The following is a 22,897-nucleotide window of genomic DNA, read 5'->3' as shown; positions in this document are numbered from 1 at the left end:
TGACTGTATTGTAAGATTTGTTTACCTCCTGTGCCTGCACAGCCATGTCTGTACAAAACACCTTTATTCCTGATACTGGAGACTGCCGTCTGTTTCTGTTCTGAACAGGCATTTGAACCCACTCGTGTCCCACTGGGAGGCATCTCATTCCTCCTAGATTATTACACGGCTCTACTTTTGGAGTCCAGTTCTGGTCAGATGTCTTCCCCAACGGGGAGTGGAAGGGGACCCTCTCCTGTCAACAGCGTTGAAGCGCCCCGATGACCCACTTGTTCCTTTAATTAGTTATCTTGGACTGTTTTTATCAAATGTACACTTAATACAAGTTTGGGATACATTGCAAGCCTGCACTGAGACAAAGACCTCATGGAGTCCCACCTAAATTTCAAAGGTAGGAGTCTTGAAAGATTGTGGTGAAGGATTTTATGGGCAAAGCCCACACTAGGCTAGAGGGAGGCACTGCAGGGGACTACCTACATCAGCCAGTAATGCTGTGTTTCTCCAGTGGTCAAATGATGATTTTGCTGACCAGACATCGTCCTTTCAGAAATGCCGTTTCAGCTGTGGATTTTGCCTGAAGGAAAGCTAAGTTCCAAGGAGGAGGCATATTTCAAAACATTGCCAGTACTGCAGTAGAATGAAGGCATCACCTATTTTAGGATTTTATGCAAGTCACAAATAACTTAGGAAGCTTCTGCAATGTGCAAAATTTATAATCCATATACCACTTTCCAAGAAACGAGTAGAAATGAAGTGTCCAACTGCACTTCAGTATAAGTCTGCCAGCACCCTCTCTGCATTCTTTTTAATTTCAGATGAGATTTTCAATGTTAGAAGTCTCTCTTAGGAATCCATTTTTCATTTTGTTAAAGGAAACTTAGATACAAACATCTGGATATTTTCAAGTATAGTTTTGTATTTTATTTCTGTTCCTACTGAAGTATCCAAAATATTACAGCTGTGATTTAACAGCCTGTATTGTGTGGAAGGAGGAAAATAAAAAAAAAGGCAAAAGAAGATAATTACAAGTCCAGTTAAGCAAAGAGGTTCTTAAAGCTGGAAGGTACTTGTTTTTATGCTTTTATTGTCACTCTCATTTTAGATATTTTTATGATACCCAGTTAGAGACTATATCTCATTGTTCTAAGCATTGTTCTAATTTATACTGGTGGCATTGGTTTCAGAGAGATATAAACCTTTTTCTTAAGCACCTCTGTGGCTGAAATACAATGTAACTTGTCTTTTCAAATAATCTAGAATTGAGAGAGTTTGCTGGAAAGAGAGCTTTATCTTCTGCAACTCATGCAGGCAATGCTTGCTCTGAAACAAGTACAACCATGGATGAGGTTCCAAATCCACATGAGGTTTCTACACAAGAATGCTGTGGATTTTAGCCTCAATTCTGCAAATCTTACTTAGCTCAGCATCCCACAGAAGCACCATTGCAGCCAGGGCTCTGCCTGGCTTGAGCAGATCCCCGCGGGCTTTGCACATTCTCCTTTGCTTTGATGATAATTTGTTTATTTATTTATTTTAATGTTGCAGTGAATTGCAGTACAGTTCTATTTCCCATTCTTTCACAGTGACTTGTGGGAAAAATTTATCTGTCCTTTCCCAACGTATGTCAGAGGCAGAAATAAGTCATTAAGGGACTAGCAGAACTTGGCTGGCTCTAGCCCTTACCTGCACTTCAGAGCAGGTGGATTAGCTGCCAACGTCCACAGCAGACAAGCTGCAATAGCAGAGGTTTGTAATATAAGCCCTATAACTAACTCTAAACTTGCCACATGAGTTGCAAAAGTTTAGCTGTTGTTGTTTTCATAGGAAAAAGGAACAAGAAGAGCATGAGTCAAGTGGCTGCAGCATTACAATACATTTCTGTTTTTCTGAAAATGTCCAGCTAGTGACATCCTGTAATCTCAGTGATGTAAATCCTTCTCTGATTAGGGATGAACATTAGCAAAGAGCCTAGCTAGGTGTTCAGAAATGCCCTTTATAATATAAAAACCAATGAAACAGTAACATCAAACATGCACAGAATGTTTCCAGCTGTGTAACACACATTGAAAGCACCCAGGAAACTTAGTTGTTTGACCTGTGAAAAGACATTCCTTTTTGCTAAAGTGCATTTTGAATCCTAGTAAATGCACTAAGGCCTATGAAATTAGCAGATACAATCTACCTCTCTTACAAAATCAGCTGACTGAAGCCACCTAGGTTTCCAAATACATAGTTAGTTTTGCAGCAAGGCTGTCACTACAGTTTTTGGTTTCTGCATTTCTGCGATTAAGAGAGATGCATGAGGCTGAGGAATACAACCAAGGCAAAGGCTGCCAACCTTACTTCCCAGGCAGGCAAAAGGGAGCCTGCTGGGAGTGCTTCAGGGGAGCATGATCCTGATGCTACTGGGGATGGACCATGTAACTGCCCTTGCTTGACAGTCTGATTTGTCAGCATCCAAAATACCTCAATCCTCTTTCTCTACACTTTTTTTAAATTAAAATAGTCAAATGTGTGCCAAACTGCCTCTGTATCACTCTGAAATCTTAATTAAAATGTAATGTGGCCAAGAGTCACTTTCCCGTACTTGTATTTGCCTTAGAAATAATAATGGTGTACATACCACTGGGTGTCTGTCTTGTTCTCAAGGGGCCACAAGAAGTTGTTAGCCAAACGTGAGTCAAAAATAGTTGATGGGAATCTGTGTGGAAAAATGCTACAAGCTATGTAGAAAGACTAGAAGGGAAAAGAGGGAAAGATATAGTCTTTTGCACTAGAAATATGAGATAAAATGCAGCAAACAGAAGTCCTTTTCTCTTTTCTCTTCCAGTTTCTCTGTCTAGGTTTTATGTTTTAGTAAGGGATGAGTGAGCTGGTCTAAGTCTACAGAATGGGGCAAATATGCCAAATATGCAGGGCAGGATAAATCAGGGAAGCATGTTTGCAATCCGTGTGGTATTAGAAAGACCAAAAGTGGCAAACCTGGGAAGGAGATGGGGAAGAAATGGAAAGGAGTATAGCACATCCTTTATACATTAAAGCAACAAAAATACTGTGAAAAGGTATTATTTTGTCTCCTATTGTCTGAAGTTCAAGAAAAGCTGAGGATGACCAATAGTAAAACAGCTTTAGAACCTGAGTCTAGGCTCATGAAAACACAGACAGGCTTTGCCCATGCTGGCCACTGGCCCATTACCGGTTTTCCTATCGCGGACTAGACAAATCCATTGCACCTGGACAAATCCTATGAGCACATAGGAGATGCCTGGTAGCCTCAATTTCTTGACTTCCATAATTCAAACTATCTCAATTAGTCATTATTATTAATCCTTGGAGTTTCTGTCCCTTTTTAACAGAAAAATCTTAAAAGCGTTGGTAAGTCTCACCTCTGACACTTCTGTCCGGTAAGTGTTATTAGGTATGACTGACATCATATTACACAATATCTCCTAGAAAAATTTAATTGGTCAGTCAGTGTCTTCAAAACTCAGAGCTCCTCTTTATCTTCTTGTAGCTGCAATATTGTAACTTTGCTGTTTTCCCACACTGTTTTATGAAGTGCATAAACGTACATTGCCAATATTAAGCAACTAGTTAGTTAACAAACTCCTTCAAGTGTTTTAAATCTGTCAACAAACTGGTCATTAAATGAATCACTGACCAATTTCTCAGCTACTCAAGCTAAGAAAACTATAACTGATGACTTATGAAAGCATCAGTGTGTTAAAAAAAATTATTAGCTGGAGAAACAGAGCAGCAATTGGTCACTTCCCACCAATCTGAACAGAAAGATTCACCAATGCCAGCTTCAACAAATTCACCAGAAATCAGATTTAGACACAGAGTGATGTCTAGGGGAAGTACCATGAAGCTCCTGCACAGGCACCATTCATGCCTTCTTCCTTAGTTTATTACCGGGAAATTTTATGCAAGTATTTAAAATGGCTCATACCTGTGATGCAGTAAAATCTGGAGCTCAGGCTCTACTGGACTCAGAAGGATGAGTTTTAGATCTATAACTTATTTGTACAGCGGAGCAAACCAAACCTATGGTCCAACCACCCTCCCTGCTTGAAGACAAGTATGGTTTAGATCCGAGTCCAGTTCCTGGCCCTGGATAGGCCCACCCCATATAGCAAGAAGGTTGAAAATGTTGGGTTTAGTGTTGAGCTTGTCCATTGCTCCTACCTAGTGACAGGCAATACGTGGAAGCCCCTGGTCAGCCCTCATGTGTTTCTGAGTGTGTGGACAGTGGTGGGGTTGTGGGGACAGAGGACAGGGCATTGTTGGGGGGCATCAGGTGTGCCCCATGGTCTGCACACCCAGACAGAGACTGCCAGGGGGAGTGAAAATCAAGATGAATAAGGAAGGGAGGCAGGATTACCTGCCTCTCTCCACTCCATCAACTGTGACTGTGGACCCCCATGCCAGGCAGTGCACCCTTGTGGGGCCTGAGACCTTCTGTCTCCTGTCATCTATAGCCATTGTCACACCAGTGTCTAAGCACTTTCCAGCCAAGCCACCTGCTCCTAACAAAAAAAATGATATGGTTTTCTGCTTTGTCCTGTTCCTTGGTACAAATCAGTCCAGAATACCAGTTACAGGCTGCTAAGAGAGCTAGCAATTCATCTCATTTGCTAGAGACAACCCACTTGGGGTTGCTTTTTAGGGTCATAAATGCACTCAGTGTCCTACCATGCTTGAAAAGCAAGGCAAGAGAGGAGGCACTTTTGAAATTTGCTTGCTCAACCACCTTGAAAAGTGACATAAAACCTTCCCACTAACTCACAACAGTGAAATTTTGTGTCTGATTTGTATTTGTGTGATGTCTGTCCCTGTGGTGCTGTGTGTAGATGAAGATAGAAGGTAGTAAACTCGGGTGTGAAAGGAGTGGAGGAGAGCAGGAGCTCTCTCATCTACAGAATAAAGGTGCTTCAGCCAAGTTCGTGCTTGAAGTGCAACTTCTGGTTTTTTTTTCTTCTTTTTCTTTTGCAATCATTGCTTGCTTGACAGGCCCAGACGGAATTACATCACTTCCTAAAACCCATCAAAGAGAGTCCATCTCCTGAAGAAATGCAGCTCAGATGCACCTCGGCAGGAAGCAGGAAATGTAGATGTTTGGGTGCAGCAGGGAGGCTGACGGAGCGCCCCTCAGGTGGGAGCACTGCCAGGGCAGCATGCGAAACCCCAGCTTTATCACTCTGCTCTCTGCCCTGTCGCTGGCTGGAGGATCTTTTGGAAATGGTGAGTAAAAAAGCGCCTTTTGCCTGCCGAGGTGGGACTGCGTTTTATGCCTGCAGCGATGGGACCGAGTTGGAGGGCAACACCCTCCAAGCTAAGCACCGGGAGAAGATCTGTGGGGACTTGCTCTCTGCTGCTTTTTGCTTTGTTTACCCTCTCTGCTTAAAGCTGCCTCTCTTCTTTGAAGGTTTGATTTTTTCTTGTTAGACCTAACCCCAAACAGCAGCAATCTAATCCTACAATTCCTATGCTTCCTAAATTGCAGTTGTGGAGGGAATTGGAGTTTCCATGTTGAGCCACCAGGCATTTAGCTTCTAATTTTAGTTATTTGTTGAAATTTTTAAATCCCACACCCAATACTACCAGCATTTAACAGTAAAGTTAAAGACAGAGCACTGCTTCCATTCAAAAACTGACTGCCAATTTCCGCAGTCCCAGTGCACTGAAACTGGTTTAACAAAAGAACAGCCGGTTCCGGAGACAAATATTTTGAATTCTCAGCTGCAGAACGAAGTGTCCGGCAGCATGGATTTAGGTCCTGACCTTCTGAAGGGAAGAACCACGAGTGAAAAAGCCACTTGCGACAAAATGCTGGGTGGTGCTGGGCTTGTAGAGGCTCTCGTTGGTTCCACTGGCATTTTGGCAGCCAGGGACTGCACATGACAGGCAGGTCTTTTAGTGAAACCTTGACAGGTGGTGCTTACAAGCCTTTCAGTGTCAAACAAATCCCTGTCAAAGTGCCTCAGTATGGACTAGAAGTGTTTGCTGCCTCTCAGCCATCACTGGACTTCTTAAGGTTTTAAAATGCATTTCTGTAATAGGTGGTTCAGTGTGGCTACTTTTCCCCTGAAAAACCAGTACTATAAGCAGGGTGTAAAGCTAGGCTGCAGATTCCCCGTGTGCTGCTGAGCTGCTTGCGCTTAGGAGTCTTGCTCAGCTGTAAGAGTGAGCTAAGTGAGGTATAAAATGGTTTGGTCTTCATTGTGTTACTACAGCTCTGCTGCATTGCAGACACATCAGGAAAATATGCTGCAAGCATTGAACATACATAGCTCAGAACCAAAGAGGTCAGAGGAACAAAAATCCTGCCATGGGCAGAGCAAAACAGAGGTCTCAGGGAAAAGGAGGAGCACAATGCAGGAGACACAGTGTGATCAGGCTCCTGCTTCCTTAGCTCATGTGCAGGGTACTGATCAATACTATTTCATCACCACCTCCCCAGGGTGGAGGGGTACCTTAGTCCCCAGTCCCCTCAGCCTCCCTGCCCTTCTTTGCCACGGGCATTAAAGACTGCTTGAAGCACCAGGCAGATGTCAGGTGCCCCAGCCCACACCCTGCCTGCCTTCAGAGGCTTCCTATCAGTACTTCCCCCTTTAAATTCTGGTTATTTTTGGAATGGTTTCTCTTCAGGAGTGAGTCAGTCCTGTCAGAACCCTCCCCAGGCCCCATCAGCCCTGACTTTCTGGAGCCAGCCTGCAGCAGCTGGGGAAGGGGAGGAGAACACTCACCTTTGCTCCCCATACAAAGGCATCTTTTGCTTATGCAGTCAGCCCCAAAATGTACTGGGGGAGTACTCTGACTGTAAGGGTGGGAGGTGGGAGGGGGAAGTTGTGAACTTGGGCCTTCGGGGGAAATTGAACCGGTGGGGGAAAAGTTTTTGTAGGGCTTAGGTACCCCAGAGGCACTGGTGGGTCAAGAGCCCCTCCACTGAGGGCAGCCTCCCAGGGAGATCCTTTGCTTTCAATCCTCCTTGTTCACAGATCAACAGGGCAGGAATTGTAAGGGAACTTTACAATTTACCAGACACAGTCCTCCCCTTTAAAGTGGTCTGCTGTCTAAATACCATTTACAAAATAGGCAAACAGAATATGATTAAATCTTGCAGCATAGACAGATTAAAGCCTTTATAAATCCTATTCCCATACCATGCCAGAGCCTTGTTAGCCTTGCCACTTGGATTATGCTTTATGGATGGTTTTCTCCTGTCTGTGCTACAATTACTCTAATCCCGTATCTCTAAGCACATTCCTGAGGTCTCAGCTCTGGGTGCTGGCCTTCTCATGACTCCATACTGAAGGAACATCAGGATTTGCACCAGTTCTCTTTCCCTGGCTTTAATGCAGCCAGAAAGCCCTACAGGTGACAGTGGCTCTCTCTACTGTAGGTGATGGTGCTCACTGGCTCAGCCTTGCAACAGCCCTAAACACCTACCTAGGTATGTGTGCTGACCCTAGTAACAAGCATTTAGACCCCCCACTATAGATTATAGGAACAGGCTCTGACCCCACAGTCATTTCTCAGGGTATGCCATCTCCCACCGTGTTCAGTGAAACACAGGGGAAATTGCAGCATACGCAGCCTGACATGGGGAGCAAGAAAATGTGTGAGAGAGAGGAACAGTAAAACCCATAAGATCACGAAGTTGAAGACTGTGTCTATTGTGCTATTGTTTTGAGCTGTCATTCAAAGAAACATTGCTATTCAGCAGTTTGTACCATGAGCACAGGCAGCGACTCTCGCCTTGGCAGAGAAGTGCCTTTCAGGTTAAGTCCCTAAAAAGCCAAGATCTCTCAGACAGGGATAGTTTTGACCTATTTCCTCCTAGAGTAATGAACTCAAGAATAGGTTTGAACCCGTTAGAGTCACCTGTTGAAATTTTCTGTAAAAGCAAAAATATAAGAAACGAGGATTTGCTACATACTGTCTTCCCAAAGTGCAGTCCTCTAAAAAGCAGATGAAAAATCCTTTCTACCGAACACATCACTTCTTCCTACATATTTACTCCCATTCCTCCCTTTTATCCGCATACACAAACATTCACTGTGTTTTATTCAAGTGCTTCAGGGGCATTTCAGAAAATCTCTCATTTACATCAGCAAGACTCTATACTAAATTTCAGTCAGTAGCACCAGTCTCTTTTCCATCACAAGATTTTATGATAGCTGGAAAGCCTCCAGAGCTTTTGAATCTTTAATTTCAGAGTCCTCCTGAGAGCAAGGAGCACTAAAAGATTTACATCACAGTGAGGTTGCATGGGTATCACAGATGTAGCACTAGAAGGCCACGAGACTAAGTAGAAGCAACTAAATGCATACATTGGTCTGGAAAACCTTTAGTACTGGGGATGAGAAATGACACTAAGACGCGTGCCTGAATTTGCAATATCAGCAGTTAGTGCAGCACTTCAGCTGGATGAAAATACAGTGAGGAAAAGCAGTTTCCATCATCTATAAATGAGCTTAAACAGTTGTTTCCTCTTTCAGGTTATACCTAGATAACGCTTTCTAAGCACCTCGTTTTAATAGGATCTTGTCTGCAGATTAGCCATCCTGAAATGCCTGTGCTCCCTCATCAGAACAGCATACGCACCCAACAGCTTGCCTGCAGGCTTTTAAGGATTCCTCTTCCAGCCAGACTGACAGGCAAGACCTGCCTCAACAGGCATCTGGGCAAGCCCTGGCCGTGGCAAGGAACAGCCCTTCTTACAGCAATCTGAAATGTGGGAGAGGAACAGTGCAGGGATGAGCCAAGCAGTATGGGAGAGGATCACACAGATCATGTGGAGTGGTATGACTATACCAATAGAAGGAATATGTGTGTAGAGCAGAGTGATATAGGATGTGGTAACTTCATACCAGCTTTATAGCCTTTTCTTGTTCTGTCATCTTCTCGTGGGTATTCCTTTCACTGCATTTTTATAGCTTATGGGACAAAAATTTTCCTTTCAAACTAGTAAGCCTGGCTATCCCAGTGATACAGCTCTTGCTTTCTTTCTACCCCATTCCTTTTTCCTCTGTAAGTAGATACCATAGTGTAATTTGAAAAATTCCCTTCAGAGACCCCAGTCCTTGAGTCTGATGGTAAGGCGGCAGGTTCGGTTTTACAACAGAACCAAATGTGCTGACTGATGGCTATTTTCCTTTGCTATTTTCCTTTGCCTTGCATCCAACTGAATTCAGAAACCTGTTTGCCTGCTTACTTAATCAGGAAGCTCATATCATCTCCTCTGAGTGCTGCAGCACAAACCTCAGAGGAAGAAATGCTGCAACAACAGAAGTGTTGTTTGTTTGACTGAGATGTGTTATTTTGGACTCCAATCTGTAAAACCACTTGGTACATTCAACTCCCTCTGTCTCCCATAAAAAGCAGGTTTGAGAGCACCTCCAAAACTCAAGCAAAGACAATCAGTGATCCGAGCATATTTTTGAAGTAGAGAATACTGAATAACACCTTATACCATGGTATCTATATATAGGGACATAGCTTTTTCAAAATTTTTAAGAACTGTTAATTGAACCTTTTCTGAGATGCTGCTAGTGGTTGCTCAGACATTTTGGTCCCTTGAGGACTAGATCCTCTAATACCTCGATGGTGGAAACCTGAGGACTTCTTAACTTCCGGCTCCAGCTTCTTAGCTTCCAGTTCCAGCTGTGCCCACATCCCCATCAGGGTGGGATGCAGGTGCGTGCCAGCCCCTCTTCCTTGAAAGCATGGAAAGTGACAATAAGGGCTGGTCTGAAGCTGTGGTGTGTTCCCATCCACTTCCCTCAACATGGGAAGAAGTCACCAGCATTTATGCCCCAGGCAGTTCAGACAAAAGTGAAGCTGACGCAGTTGTTGTATGAGCACATGCTCCTTGGACAAGCTGTGCAGAGGGATGAGTATGGATGTTGGACTGCAGCCAACAGCATGAGGCTTAGCTCAGCAAGAGAAAGGGCATGGGCTTTGCAAAGTCAAGAAGATATGTACATGACCGTATGTGACTTGCTGCTTGTTGCACTCCTTTGGCCTTGGTTTTCCATCCTGATATGTTATGTTATGTTATGGTCAGATTCCCATTTGCAGGGAGGCAATAGATATCTGCAAGATGAAACCCCAGCAGAGCTAACAAGACAGTTCATGGTATGAATTACCACTGCACATCTGGCACAGAGAAAACGTTTGAATAGCATCTCACAAAATCACCAGCTTTCAGATGCGATTCTGCCCTGCTCCAAACCTTGCAACACCCAGCTTTCATTCACCCTACAAAACAGCCACTGGGGTCAGCTGCAACACAGCCCACTTGCTATTTTGAGCACTTCAAACTGAAACACTGTGAAAAACAGCAGCTCTCTTGAGGCCGGCCACGTGGGTCTCATGGGGCCTGGGCAGTTGGCTGCGGCAAGCCCTGCAGCTGCTCGGGAGGCCTCAGCCTGTCTCTGCCTGCCAAACTGGAGGTACAAATACTTCCATGGTGCAAGCCACCAGGCCAACCCTGGTGCAGGTTGTGCTCTCCTGCTGTGTAAAAAGTGTGATGTATGGGTGGCCTGAGAGTGAGAGCAACTGCCATGTGACAGGTAGGGCATCCCTCTGGTCCGAGCTCTGGTCCTCAGAGGTGACAGAGGAGAGAGAGATGTCGAGGCAGCAGGTAAAACAGGAAACAAGAGCAATATCCTTGCAAGAACATTCTGCAATTGGGTGCCCTTCTGCTGAAAGACGTATTTAATTCACTCAGAGAAAAGATCTCTGTAAGAGGAAATGGTATTCCCGGAGAGATGCTGTTTTGTCCCTGGAATTATGCAAAGTGAACAAAAGTACGTGGCAGCAAGGTCACTCCCTCTGATTTGCCATTTTCTTTGCCTAGAGACTAGAAAAGGTAATTCTATTTCACACAGAGAAAAATGATTTTAAATCTGCTTCATAGCTCAAAAACAGGAAAAATATCAAAGGTACTGGAAAAGTCTCGGAAATCAAGCACAGCATACTCTGCAGCTGAAGCTTTAGCACTTCAGTTAATGAGGTGTGACTGTTTGCTTTGCTTTAAAGCCACACCATGCTTTAGACATTTGAAAAATCCATTTTAACCCTAAGCGTAAACGAGAAACAAAGTATGTTCTCCACACCCTTTCACATTCATACTATTTTAAGCAACAGGCTTGTCCCTCTCAATATATCAAATGTGTCAGGCAATGGGTTTCAAGGACGATGGCTAAAGGAAGAAAATGAGCAAGGTCATTGAAGAGGTTCAGTGAGGCTGTAGTGGGCCATCAGCTCTGCCAGTGGCACGGTCTATCACTCCACAGTCTGTGGCACAGATATCTCTAGTGCTACCTGTCTGCTCTGCACAGCAGCAATCCAAATGGAGTCTCTGCAGGCACTAGAAACTATAAACTTGGGAAAGAAAAGACAAATGGCCAAAATAATAAGGGAGAGAAGCTCTCCTTCCTGTTCTCTGCGATAGGATTAAGGACTGCTAGCAGATCAGGGAAAGGGGTGGAGGAGCACACACATAAGGGGTCATTACCTGCAAGGGAGGCAGAGATAGTGTTTTGCTCTTGATTGAAATAATAAATATAGAAGAAAGCAACAGAGAGACTATAGATAAAAAGTGCTTTGCGACTAAAGAGCTATCATTTTCATTGTCCTATTGTGGTGCAGTAGTCTGGTGACCTTCACAGTACTAAACACTATATACAAGTATTAGGTATTCTTTATTAAGTATTCAAATTCTTTCCTAGTTTTTAGGAAAGAATAAACAATCAGGTGTCTGTGTGATATGCACAGCATAAAAATCTAGATAGAACACTGCTGTCACACTCAAATAATTTTATTCATGTGAAACTGAAATACAGTCTCATTAAATACTCATCTCTTCGAGACAAATCTGATGGGAGAGAGGAGATGCTGCAGAGTGGATTAAGCAAGAGATAGCGCTCTAATCCCAGTTTTCCTTTCTCACTTGGCGTCCCTTGGAAGGACAGCATCCCTGTCCTTCTGATTTCTCATTTGTAAAATGGAGATGATAACTGCTCATCTCTCAGGGCCATTATGAAGATTAATGTGTTTACAGAAGCATTTAAAATGCTAAGTACTTTTGGTTCCAGTCCTGTGAGATTGGAAATGCCAGCATTGAGGTGCTGAAAACCTTAAGCTCTTGCTAACTCTAGTGGAAACTATGGCTGCCCAGCACTTTACAAGAATGAGGAGAAACATGTCATTGCGAGTCATGAAATCCCATACTGCTTTATTGCATAAAATGAGACCTGCACTGTGCCAGCGTTGTATGTGAAAGGGCAGATAACACAAAAACCCCATCATTTAATTTCATGCTAAGAAAATTATTGAAGGCTTTGCATTAGGAAGCATGCTATCGTAATATATCTAAGGACTGATTCCTGCCCATAACATGCTATACTTGTTTTAAGCTTTACACTCTGTGACAGTCAGTACAGATTCTTAATCAGCCTCAAAAAACCACTTGTTTCACTATTACCAATATAGCAAATTTTAGCCACTTGCAAAGTGCATGATAAATTAAACCAAAACCAAAACTGAGGTTCAAAACCCCCAGTCTTAGCATTTATGAGGAATAATCAGCATTAATGCTTTACCATATGCTCCTTCAGCCAGCCTGTAGGATCAGACAGAGGAACAGTTAATTGCATCTGTACCCAGTAACGTCCCTGTGTTACTACCACCTCTTCTAGCCCAGGCATAAGTGGAAGTCAGCAGCTTCTGCATCCTTCAGACTTCCTTTCACCAATTCTGTTTTTCACAGTGAGACAAACTTAAGAAATTTGAGAAAGGCACAGAAACAGGGAGATGCATGAACCAAAGGAATTAGTGAACCAGGGATAATGGTCTCCCTGAAGGGAGTACTTAACTCCTTTGGTAAGGGGAGGGATGTATGTGCCAAGACTGAGGAGCAAAACAGGCTAGTGTGGTTTACTGAGAAGCAAAATAATTTTATGTGTGAGCAAGGCCGGATGTCAACCTGCAGGAAAAGAAGTCTGTTTGTGCAAGGCAGCTTTGTACAGACAGACCACGCATGCTGACTTGTCCCAGTAAAAGCCAGCTGAAGAACACGGTCACAACTGGTAAGATTTTGTGATAAATTTGTGATCTAATTTTACATCTGATGCCCAAGACTTCAAATCTGTGTGTATGGGGCATCTGCTAATTTTTTAAAGACGTGAAATAGAAAGTACTAAAGCTGTACACTGTGACTCACTGATAATACTAATGAAACCCAGAAAACGTTAAGTTGTCCTCCTATATTTGACAGGCCCTGAAAATGATGGATCAGGAGATGGACCATCGACATTACCCACTGTTACAGTAACATCTCATCCTGCTACGGGTTCTTCGACCGTGAATGACCATGAGACAGTACTTGTCGCGGCAAGCGCTACTGAAAGCAGCTTTGAAACAGAAAGTACTTCAAGTAGTGAGCCGAATGCTGTGAATGATGAAGACACCCTAGAAGCAGCAGAACAGTCTATCTTGTTATATGTTGTCCCTGTCGTGCTGCTGGTCCTGCTGATTTTATTGATCACATTTTTCGTAATACATCATAGAAGGAAAAAGTCTAAGCAAGGTAAATTTGTCTTCTTGTGCATCAAAAGAATATTTTTAGGATGTGCTCAACATTAACAAAATGTTATTTGGAGGCCCGTGATGCCACATTTAGGATGTTCTTCTCTGACTGTAGTTGCATGTTTGACAGATTAGGAGAAGGATCCTCCTTGGTAGCAGTACTTGGGCACGCACCTCTACTTGGGCAGGAGCTAATTCTCCTTCTTCGTGCCTCCTGCTCATGCTGCACACCCATGGGAGCCGTGGCACTGAGCTCCAGCTCCTGGCAATGCTGAGAACACTTAGGGATGTAACTGTGTGGCTGCAAATGCTTATTCTCCCTTTATGCTCAATAACTTCATGCAAAGTGAAATTAATGCTTCTATTGCCTTTTTAAGGGTTTTCACATTTCCACCACTGTGCTCGAGGATTCACTCAAGGTAAAGTTGCTTGGAGCTTCAATAAAATAAGAACAATTGTTCCATTTTAAGGAACAATTTTCAGGGATCCCAATCCTATAGGACAGTGGCTGCTATGAAAACATCACAGTAAATGAGCTAGGAATGCCATGGTCAGAGTGCCCTGGGTGCTGTGGTAGGGTGAGCAGTGCTTCAGGAAGGTGCCTTCATCTCTTAGCAAAGAAAGTGGTAACTTGGAGTGTCAAGCCACAGAAAACAAACTGAAGTGTCATATTAAAACCACGCATCTGGTGAGTGAAGTCCTGAAATGGTTGTATCTGTGTCTCTACAGAGCCAGAGCGCAGCTGTAAAGTTCCTCAGCCTGCAGGCAGTTCAACACATTCAACACAGATTTTGAGTAAATTTTTCAGGGTGTTTTTAGGCTGCATTTGCCTTATCACTGCATCTCCCTCTAAAGAACTGAATTCACAACCAGGTATCTAGTTGCCTACCTGTTTCTAGATGATTTGAGGTGCAGATACACTCTTCAGAGAGATAGGAAATGTGGCACCTTTCAGGAACACAATCCTGGGTTCTCTTGCCCTGTGTCTACTGCTTGGAGCTAGGAGCTTGGAGCATCCTCAAGGCTTGGGCAGATGGCTCTGTAGTTTTTGTGTGGCCCTGCAGTCAGGAAATGCAGGAGTACTGGAACAACTGGGAGGTATCAGCACCCATCGGCAAAAATGAATTAAAAATAAGCTAATTTAAGACAGGCTTTTCAGTCACTCGATTCCTGGAGGGAAAGTTATTTATCTCCTACACCATTTTCTCCCCCATTTTTACTTTGTCTTGGGATCATAAGTAGCTTTAGATCCCTTTTGACATCAGCTTCATTTGCCTGACTGAGATTTAATCTGCCATGCAAGTCCAACCCCCTCTTCTCTCCATGAGTACCTCCCAGAGTCTCCAGACAGAGCTGGATTGCCTGTGTGTAATCTGTAGAAAAATGTCCCAATGCCTCCCGTAAACAGTATATTTGCAGAAGTGGTTCCTTTTCAGGATACCATTTCCCTCATGACATCTGTTTTGCTCAGGGAAGCGTGCATCTGCCCTGTCCCACCCACTGCAGCACTGACACTTGGCTTCCTCCCAGCATGGCTGAGCTAATAATGAGCTGCTAGTGTGTTCAAGATTAAAAATAATAGCTTCCTCTGAAAATTACAAACAGGATGAGATATTTTGTCTTTCATCTACAATTTAGTTTTCATGCCTTTTGAAAATGCAACCTGTTTTACCTGACACTATCCAAGGCTTGCTTGCCTTTTCTGGACCTTGTATATACAAAGAGGTATGTATCATGCAGAACTATGAACACCAACTTTCTTCTTTTCCAGATGAGCTGGGAAGTGAAAATGTGAAAAGGTAAATTTTATGAATATCTCTCTTTTTATTTTTTTTTTAATTTTATTCTAACAGGATATTATGATTTTTGTTGCCTTCACCACCTGTTTTAATTTTACCATACACTAAACACCATTACTTTTTGCCATCAATTGCACCAGCTAACTATCTCTACAGGTGGCTAAAGTGTGACTTCAGTACCTGGCTGAAGGTGTAAGACTAGAGCAGGAGGAGATGCGGTGACTGAGGCGAGCACTGCTGCACAGGCACCCACAGCCTGCAGCCCCTGCTGCACCTGCTCTAGGCACCTCCTGCTCCATCAGCCACCAGACACATGAGGTACCCCAGGAGCAAAGGGGATCAGTTCCCAGACTCATCACAGGCTTTTACTGTTCAGAATAAGCTCTGTCTTTCTCCCCTGTTTTTCAAGTTTGTCTTCTCACTCAGAGGTGAGGCAGAAAGGCTTGCCTGGCTGCCATGGGAGCAATGCCTTAGATGCTGGAAAAACAAGCCAAAAGCTGTGTGGCTCTTTCAGGGTGATAATTTTTATTGTTACCTTTTATTGAGCTCCATTTTGCTAATCAATACTGGAAGTTCATAAATTGGATCTAGGAAGGAAAAAAGGGTTTTTTGCTAAAAAGTATTTTTTCTATCTTATGACTGCAGGAATGATAAGAAAAAGGAAGCTAAGTGGAGGCATTTAAATAAATGCAGTTACTCTACTCATGACCTTTCCTTTTGAAGTCACTGCAAATGTCAGTCACAGCTATGATGAAACATTAGGCCTTTTGATTTTATCACTGGAGCAATGAGACTTTTGCCACGTGTTCCAGCAGGGCAGAGACAAACTATCTTATTTTTTAGTTTTCTATTTACAACAGGGACAGTTTTCAAAAAGCTGCAGTGATCTTGTGCTCTGGCACACACCAGGCTGCACTGAGTCCCTCTGCGTGTTATATCTCAGCCCCCCCCTACCTCTGCCCAGGACCAGCATCTCAGTGTTGCTCCCTTGCATCTGTTTGCAGCTGTTTGGTTCAAACCCATTGGGTGGGCATCTCCTCAGATGGCTTTCCACAGATAATACATGTGTCTGGAATTATGAAAGAGTCATACAAAATCACTACATTGTAAGTTGTACAAATTAACATTTTGCGTAATGCTTTTCTTCCCCCTCTCTTCTTTCAAGTCCTATTTTCGAAGAAGACACGCCCTCTGTTATGGAGATAGAAATGGAAGAGCTTGATAAATGGATGAACAGCATGAACAAAAATGGTACACGGTAACCCCTCTACTCCATTCTCCCTCTCTTGCTAGCTGACGTAGATCCCACATGTAGAAAATCAATGTAAGGTGTTTTGTATGCATGTCACTGCTTTTCCTACAACATTTTAGTTCTGATCTTGGCTCCCTCCTACTAAAATAACTGCACAAATGTCAGGGGTAGAATTTTTCAGAGGAGTATTTTAGTTTGTGTGGGAGTTTATTTTTAACATGTGGTGGAATCTCATAAATGTTTTCAGTTTCCAGTAGACATTTCTATTAAACACACATATAGCTGTGAGGGGTATTTATATTTTTAAATACACATTTTTAATGCTAAATATTAATTTCTATGAAGCATCTAATCCTTTCAGTCTTCAGAATTTCTACAGTTTTGTGCTCCACATTGTGTTATTGTAGGAGAAATCCGCATTTGTTTGTAGCTCAGACCACCATTTACTTAAAGCTGCTGTCAGGAACTTATGAATACATCCTTCCCCTCTCTTGCAAGTCTATCAGCCCATGGAGCAATTAGAATCTTCAGTAACTACCAGCAGCAGCATCTTCAGCTCCCTTCTCAGTTCCCTCTAAGTATCTTGCGCTTTCCCCCTCATTTTCCTCCCGACTGTAATCTCCCAGTCAAAATCCTTAAGGGCCCTGCATTCTCCTCAAAAAATGCGGGTCTTTGGTAAGGCGTGAATTAACCGAGGCCTGATTTTGAACCTCGAACAGCTTTTCACTGGCTAGGAAATGCTGAAACACTGATATTTTTTTCATTCCTGGTCCCTTGCCTTATATCCAAATGGCTCATTTGCCTGACCTACGAGGGATGCTTTGTTTTTCAGGACATAAAACTCTTTGGAGCATTTCTTTGCGTTAGCACAGCGCTCCACGTGATGGGGTTTTGACCTTTGAGGTCTGTAAGCTCCAGTGGAAAACATGTGCTAAGTAGCAATAGTGAAAGAGACACATTAAGTGTACTACACAGGACAATAGTGTTGTAAAATATTTTTAAAAATTTTGTGGAGAGAAGGGAACAAATATTTCACATACTTGTGTGTGTGTGTGCTAGTGTTTCCTAAACTCCAGCCCCAAATTCCCAGCTCTACTATAAAGCATAGGTGCAACTATAAGCAATGGAAGATTAACAAACAACCCTACCCATGGGGAAGCAGTTGTCCCTACTTTGTAGGGAAGCAGTTGTCAAAAATAGTTAATTTGTATAGGTGTACATAAATAACTGAAATATATGTAATAAAGAAATTCTGGCAACACTTATCAAAAGGAAGGAGGATTTAAAATGTGTAACATTTATGCTATGGGGTCTGTGCAGATAAAACAGTGCAGAAGTGTATCCACAGATCTACATTTTAGAGAGACTGCATGATAAAAATTGATGCTTTTTTGAAATACATGTAGAAGAATTGCCAAGAGTAACTACGGTCTTGTTTCTTATCCTTTTTCAGCTGACTGTGAATGTTTGCCTACTGTAAGAGAAGAAGAAAAAGAATCAATTGCCAACCCAAGGTACTTTAATTCATTATATTATTTGAAGAAATACAGTCAATGTCACTCTAAAATAATCAATTTTTTGTATGTAATTACAGAGTGATTCTTTGGTCTATATAAATTTTAAAGTTTTTATATATAGGGACTTTGACTTCAACTTAAACAAAAGGCTTGACACTCTTATTTCTAAAAAGGTCTCTGCCAGTAAATTGCAACCCTAAAGAATCTTGCAGTTGTAGACTGGTGCAAGACAGACAACACTTGCTGATCAGACTTTAATCACAGTTTCCCAAGGTGTTAATACAAGCATTCGGCATAGCTTCCTTGGCACTCTTCACCAGTGCAGGCACCCAGTTCCCCTCTGCCGTCTGGTGCCTATAGGTCCCTGAGAACTACTGCCAGATGTTTTGGCTGGAGCTGTGACTTGCCAGACAGGGACTTGTCTGATCCCAGAGAAACCTAAAGGACCTTCCCGGTGCCCTGGTGCAGCACTCCCCCCAAGCTGGCACTAGCTCATAGTACAAGCAGAGATCCCAGAGGGATGCAAAACCGCAATCCTGACAGCTTGTAAACTTAAAATCTTCCTGGCTGGTTTCCTCAGTATTTTGGCCAGAAATCCTAACCCCCTCTCAAACTCCCATTTTCTCTAATTAAAAATTCTATCTCCAGCTGGAAACAAGAGGCTGCACATTGCCCTTACCCGCACCCTTGTGTTGCAGCTGCGTTTTGGGTAGTGGGTAAAGCAGCTCCTCTGTGCCAGGTTATGATAACAAACAAGTAAGCTATCCTATGTACCAAGAAAATCCCCGGTGCAGTGGAAGCAGTGATGCAATCAGGCAAGGCCAGGAGCAGGGACAGGTGGCAGGAAGGGGACCTGGGTCTTCTGCTTCCCATGGCACCAGATAATTCAGATGAATATGTCTCTCTGGCAGAACTGCACCTCCCACTGTGGACTCTCATAATATCCTAGTCCTCTTTCCTGAGTTTTCTTGCTCAGGAATGAAATAGCAGGGATGTTAAATCACCACCGCTGGAGAGTTTGCAACTCAGTTGCTCCAAAGCTGCAGTTTCGGGGGACCTTTTGGATGGGGCTTGTCCAGTGCAGCCATTTGTATTTAAAAGGTTTCTGCCTACACCTATTGCAAGAGAAATCATCATTGTGCTGTGAGGTTTTTGCTTTAGTTTAGTTTTGTTTAAAAAAAATACTTAGATCCTAGGTTCCAAATGCAAGCAAGCACATTAATTTTACTCTGAGCAGCTGGAAAAGATCCTGGATTTTCTAGCCATCTGTGTCTTCCCTTCCTGCCTCTAAACGGTAACTCAGAGGGGGAAAATTGTTAAGGAGAGGCAGCTGCACAGTGGTTCTCTAAAAGCAGATTTGCTGAGCATTCCACTGACTATAGCAGGGAGTATAGGACAAAGCATGCTTGAGTCACATGCTAACACCAGCAAACGTCAGTCATACTCTAAAAGGCTTTTTAGGCACACCAACCTTAGCGTTAAGTTTACTTTCCAAAACTTAAACAATTCATTTTCAGAAAAAAAATCATCATGACATACCAGCTTGAGCTGACATTTTAAATATCATCCTTGCTAAAGTGCTTTTGTACTGGATTTGCATTAACCCCATCAGAATGAGGTGTTTTTGCTCTTGGCTGTCAAAAGGCATCTTTAGGCTACACCTTACCTCAAGTTCTTCAACCTGTCAAACAGAGTTATTGCCACTTCAGAATAATATAGTGAGGCTTAAGCCTTGATGCAGAAAAGCAACCCTGTTCAGACAAATATGCTTCAGTCAGAGCAAAGGCACACACGCCATTTAAGTATATTTTCTTGTGACTGGTACCTTAGAATCAGACTATAGAGAAATTGTGGAAAGGCAAAGAAATGCAAATAAAAATAGGAAATTTATCTCTAAAACATTCAGAGCTGCTCAGACAAAGGATATTAGTTGAATACAAAGTGTGAGATTATTAGATTCAATTTCAGATTCTGAAAGACTGCTTTGTTTGGGCAAAATTCTTCTCAAATTATGGTAATTTCTCTTTTAGATTTTATTGACGATATTTCAGTATGGGAAACATCTCAAGGCCTCACTGAACAGAGATGGCTATGTTATTTCTGTGCTTCATAAAGATGCTGGGGGGAAATTCATCAAGACCAAAATGTTTTGAACTATGAATGATTGTGATATAATTTTGAAACTATATGAGACTAACCATTTCAGTAATGACATTTTGATGTTTTCAGAATGAAAGTTGTTCCAAAACTATCTTTCAGAATAAGTGACTTTTTAATATAAAAGTTTTTAAAAGTTTAAAGAACAGAACCCCATGGTGGTAAAATATTTCTAAGTTGAGTGTTTCCCTTAAGTCTGATCTAATTCTGCAAATTTCGTTACACATGAAATTTCAAAATATGCTTTATTTCAATGAGAAAATGTATCTGAAGTGGTGGGATTTCTGGGTAAACAATGAAAAAAACCTGATTTCTGTTTATTCCTGCAATTGAACCCTATCAGACCAATATCTGCTGGTTTTCCTGATAAACGCTTAGATGAATAAATAATGTTAGAAAGAGAACTACATACAGATAAATAGATGTCTTCAGCAGCTATTTTGAGCAAGTAAAGTGAAAGACTATGAAGTAAAATGAAACAAAGCTATTATTATAACAAAATTTGTAATCAGGAGCATCAAGGCTGCATATTTGTGCACAGGAGGCAATATATGACAGTCCGGGCTCCTTGGTAGGTGGAGGTCACCTACTTTTGCATGTAAGCTAATTTACAAATATATGTATACATTTTCAAAAATTGTATACCTTTTTCGAAATATATATTTGAAATAATATGTCTCGGCTTTGAAACCTAGTGCTAAAATCCTGATTGTGCCTGAGCACAGAAACATCCCCAGCCTCCTTGGGGCCATGGCTCCCATCCTGTCCATGCAGGAGGGAGCAGGCAGTGGAAGCAGGGCCAGCAGGCAAGGGCTGATTCTCCTGTGGTGCACAAGAGGGTACAAAACCAATCTCTACTCCAGGGACCTTTACTTCCCCCAGCAAAATCAGCACAGCCTGTCCCCGTCACAGCATGGGTTGCTGTAGGATGTGGAGTACAAGCAATCCCCTTACGCTTTATCACACCTCCTGAGAGATTTGGTTTGCCTTGGGTGCTGCTGGGCACCCTCCTAGTCTTTCTGTCTGAAAAGGGGGAGTCTTTCTTATGGAGAGATGTTCTGGGTGGGTAATAAGTTAGTACAGAAAGAAGTACTGCCTTCCCAGGATGTGCCTCAGTTTGACAAGGGACTTAAAAAAACATGTAAAATATTATGAGTGGCTCTTTAACTTCAAAAGTGGTTTAAAACCCTGCTGTTAATGAAATCCAGTCAGCCAGTAAAAGATGTCTCATTTTTAATGTTGGCATGAACATAATTAAGAACATTATTAAGAAAGAGCTAGGGAACAAACTAGCTGGGCAGAAACCAGTGGGACAAAGAGAAAATGCACCTGTTACGAGGTCAGATGTAATACAAAAATTCTATTTATAGAAAGTTATCCTCACCTGTGGAAAGAGGCCTCGGAGCAGGAGACAGGCTGTGCTGGGCAGCCACTAACCATCAGAGAAATCAGAGCAGCCCTTGCTGCCAGCATCCAACACTGCAGATGGAGTCTGTTCATCTGTTGCATGACTGACAGATTTATTTTCTGGTAACACCTTCACGTGGACTCCAGAGATACTTTTTCATATTATTTCCTGCTGAGACAACTAACCCAACAGCATGACACCGGTGTGTTTTTTTCTTTCCTGTGTGTTCACAGTGATGGTGAATCATGAAGTCAGAACAGCAAAGAACTGGATAAAGGGAAGCAGCACACAAGCTAACCATCCCCCAGATATTGGAAGAACTGGATTTAAATATAATTCACCTCAAAAGGCCAGATAAGCAAATGCTTTGGTTGTGTCCTGCTATATATGGTCTTCAGAAAGGAAACATCACCAAGGGGAAGGAAAAAAAAAGAAAAGAAAAAAAGAAAAGCACAGTAGCAAGATTAGAGACTGATTCAAATTCTTTCTGCAATTACATTCCTCACAAATCAAGAGAAACCTCTTCTCCCCCCCCCAAGTTCTCAAAATAGTTCATGATTCTATCTCATTCTGCAGTTTTGTATTGTGCAGCACTTAAAACCACTTCTGTTCAAAGTTCAGCGGGTTTCTTTGTTTTGTTTTTCGAGGGTGTTTGTTTCCATGTCCATAATTCTGGACAGCCCTGGCTTTGTGGATGTGAAGCTCATGCCTATGCAATGTTTATTTTTCAATTTGCTTTTTCTGAATGGTGCACTGATTTGCACAGAGCATCTGCTGGGGAGGTACCAGGCTAGGACTGACAGACCACCTCTGAGGACAGAGAGAGAGCAGCTGAGAAGCCTCTCAAAGGAATAGCCAGAAGTGACTGCAGCCTGGCAAGGGCATGGACTCTGTCTGTAGTGTATTTTTTGGTTTTCAAATTAAAGGCTTCGGAGAAGTGAAAACTATTATTTTGAGATTGCCTTTCAGTTCATTATCTCCATAGATGAGCGCCCTGGGCTAGCTCTCTCCATGTAAGTCTCCTCCCTGCCGAGGGCTGTTCTCTAACCACCTACTTCAGGAATATTCAACTTGAAAACATTTTTTTTTTTAAATAAGTGAGCTTGAAAAATTGAACAGTTCAGTACTCACACCAAACATAGGTTTAGATGAGTATGTGTTATGC

At 42.6% G+C, this 22,897-nt stretch overlaps 1 protein-coding gene across 2 annotated transcripts; it reads left to right on the top strand.

Annotated features, from left to right (window-relative positions):
* The first annotated feature begins 5,029 nt into the window (after positions 1–5,029).
* On the top strand, positions 5,030–22,679 carry TMEM154 (transmembrane protein 154). 2 transcript variants are annotated; one of them, XM_039379890.1, is made up of 7 exons: positions 5,030–5,244; positions 13,289–13,600; positions 13,977–14,018; positions 15,371–15,398; positions 16,564–16,649; positions 18,104–18,164; positions 21,966–22,679. In XM_039379890.1, the coding sequence occupies exons 1-7, from the start codon at positions 5,115–5,117 to the stop codon at positions 21,979–21,981; spliced, it is 675 nt and encodes a 224-aa protein (XP_039235824.1). In that variant the 5' UTR covers positions 5,030–5,114; the 3' UTR covers positions 21,982–22,679. The 2 variants fall into 2 exon arrangements, with proteins under 2 accessions (XP_039235824.1, XP_027579248.1); XM_027723447.2 differs by lacking the exon at positions 13,977–14,018.
* Positions 22,680–22,897: the final 218 nt, after the last annotated feature.

Source organism: Pipra filicauda, unplaced genomic scaffold (genome assembly GCF_003945595.2).
Source record: "Pipra filicauda isolate LSUMZ 115617 unplaced genomic scaffold, ASM394559v2 scaffold17_size4572894_pilon, whole genome shotgun sequence".
Classification (NCBI taxonomy): Eukaryota; Metazoa; Chordata; class Aves; order Passeriformes; family Pipridae; genus Pipra; species Pipra filicauda.
This window is presented reverse-complemented; position numbering and strand designations above follow the sequence as displayed.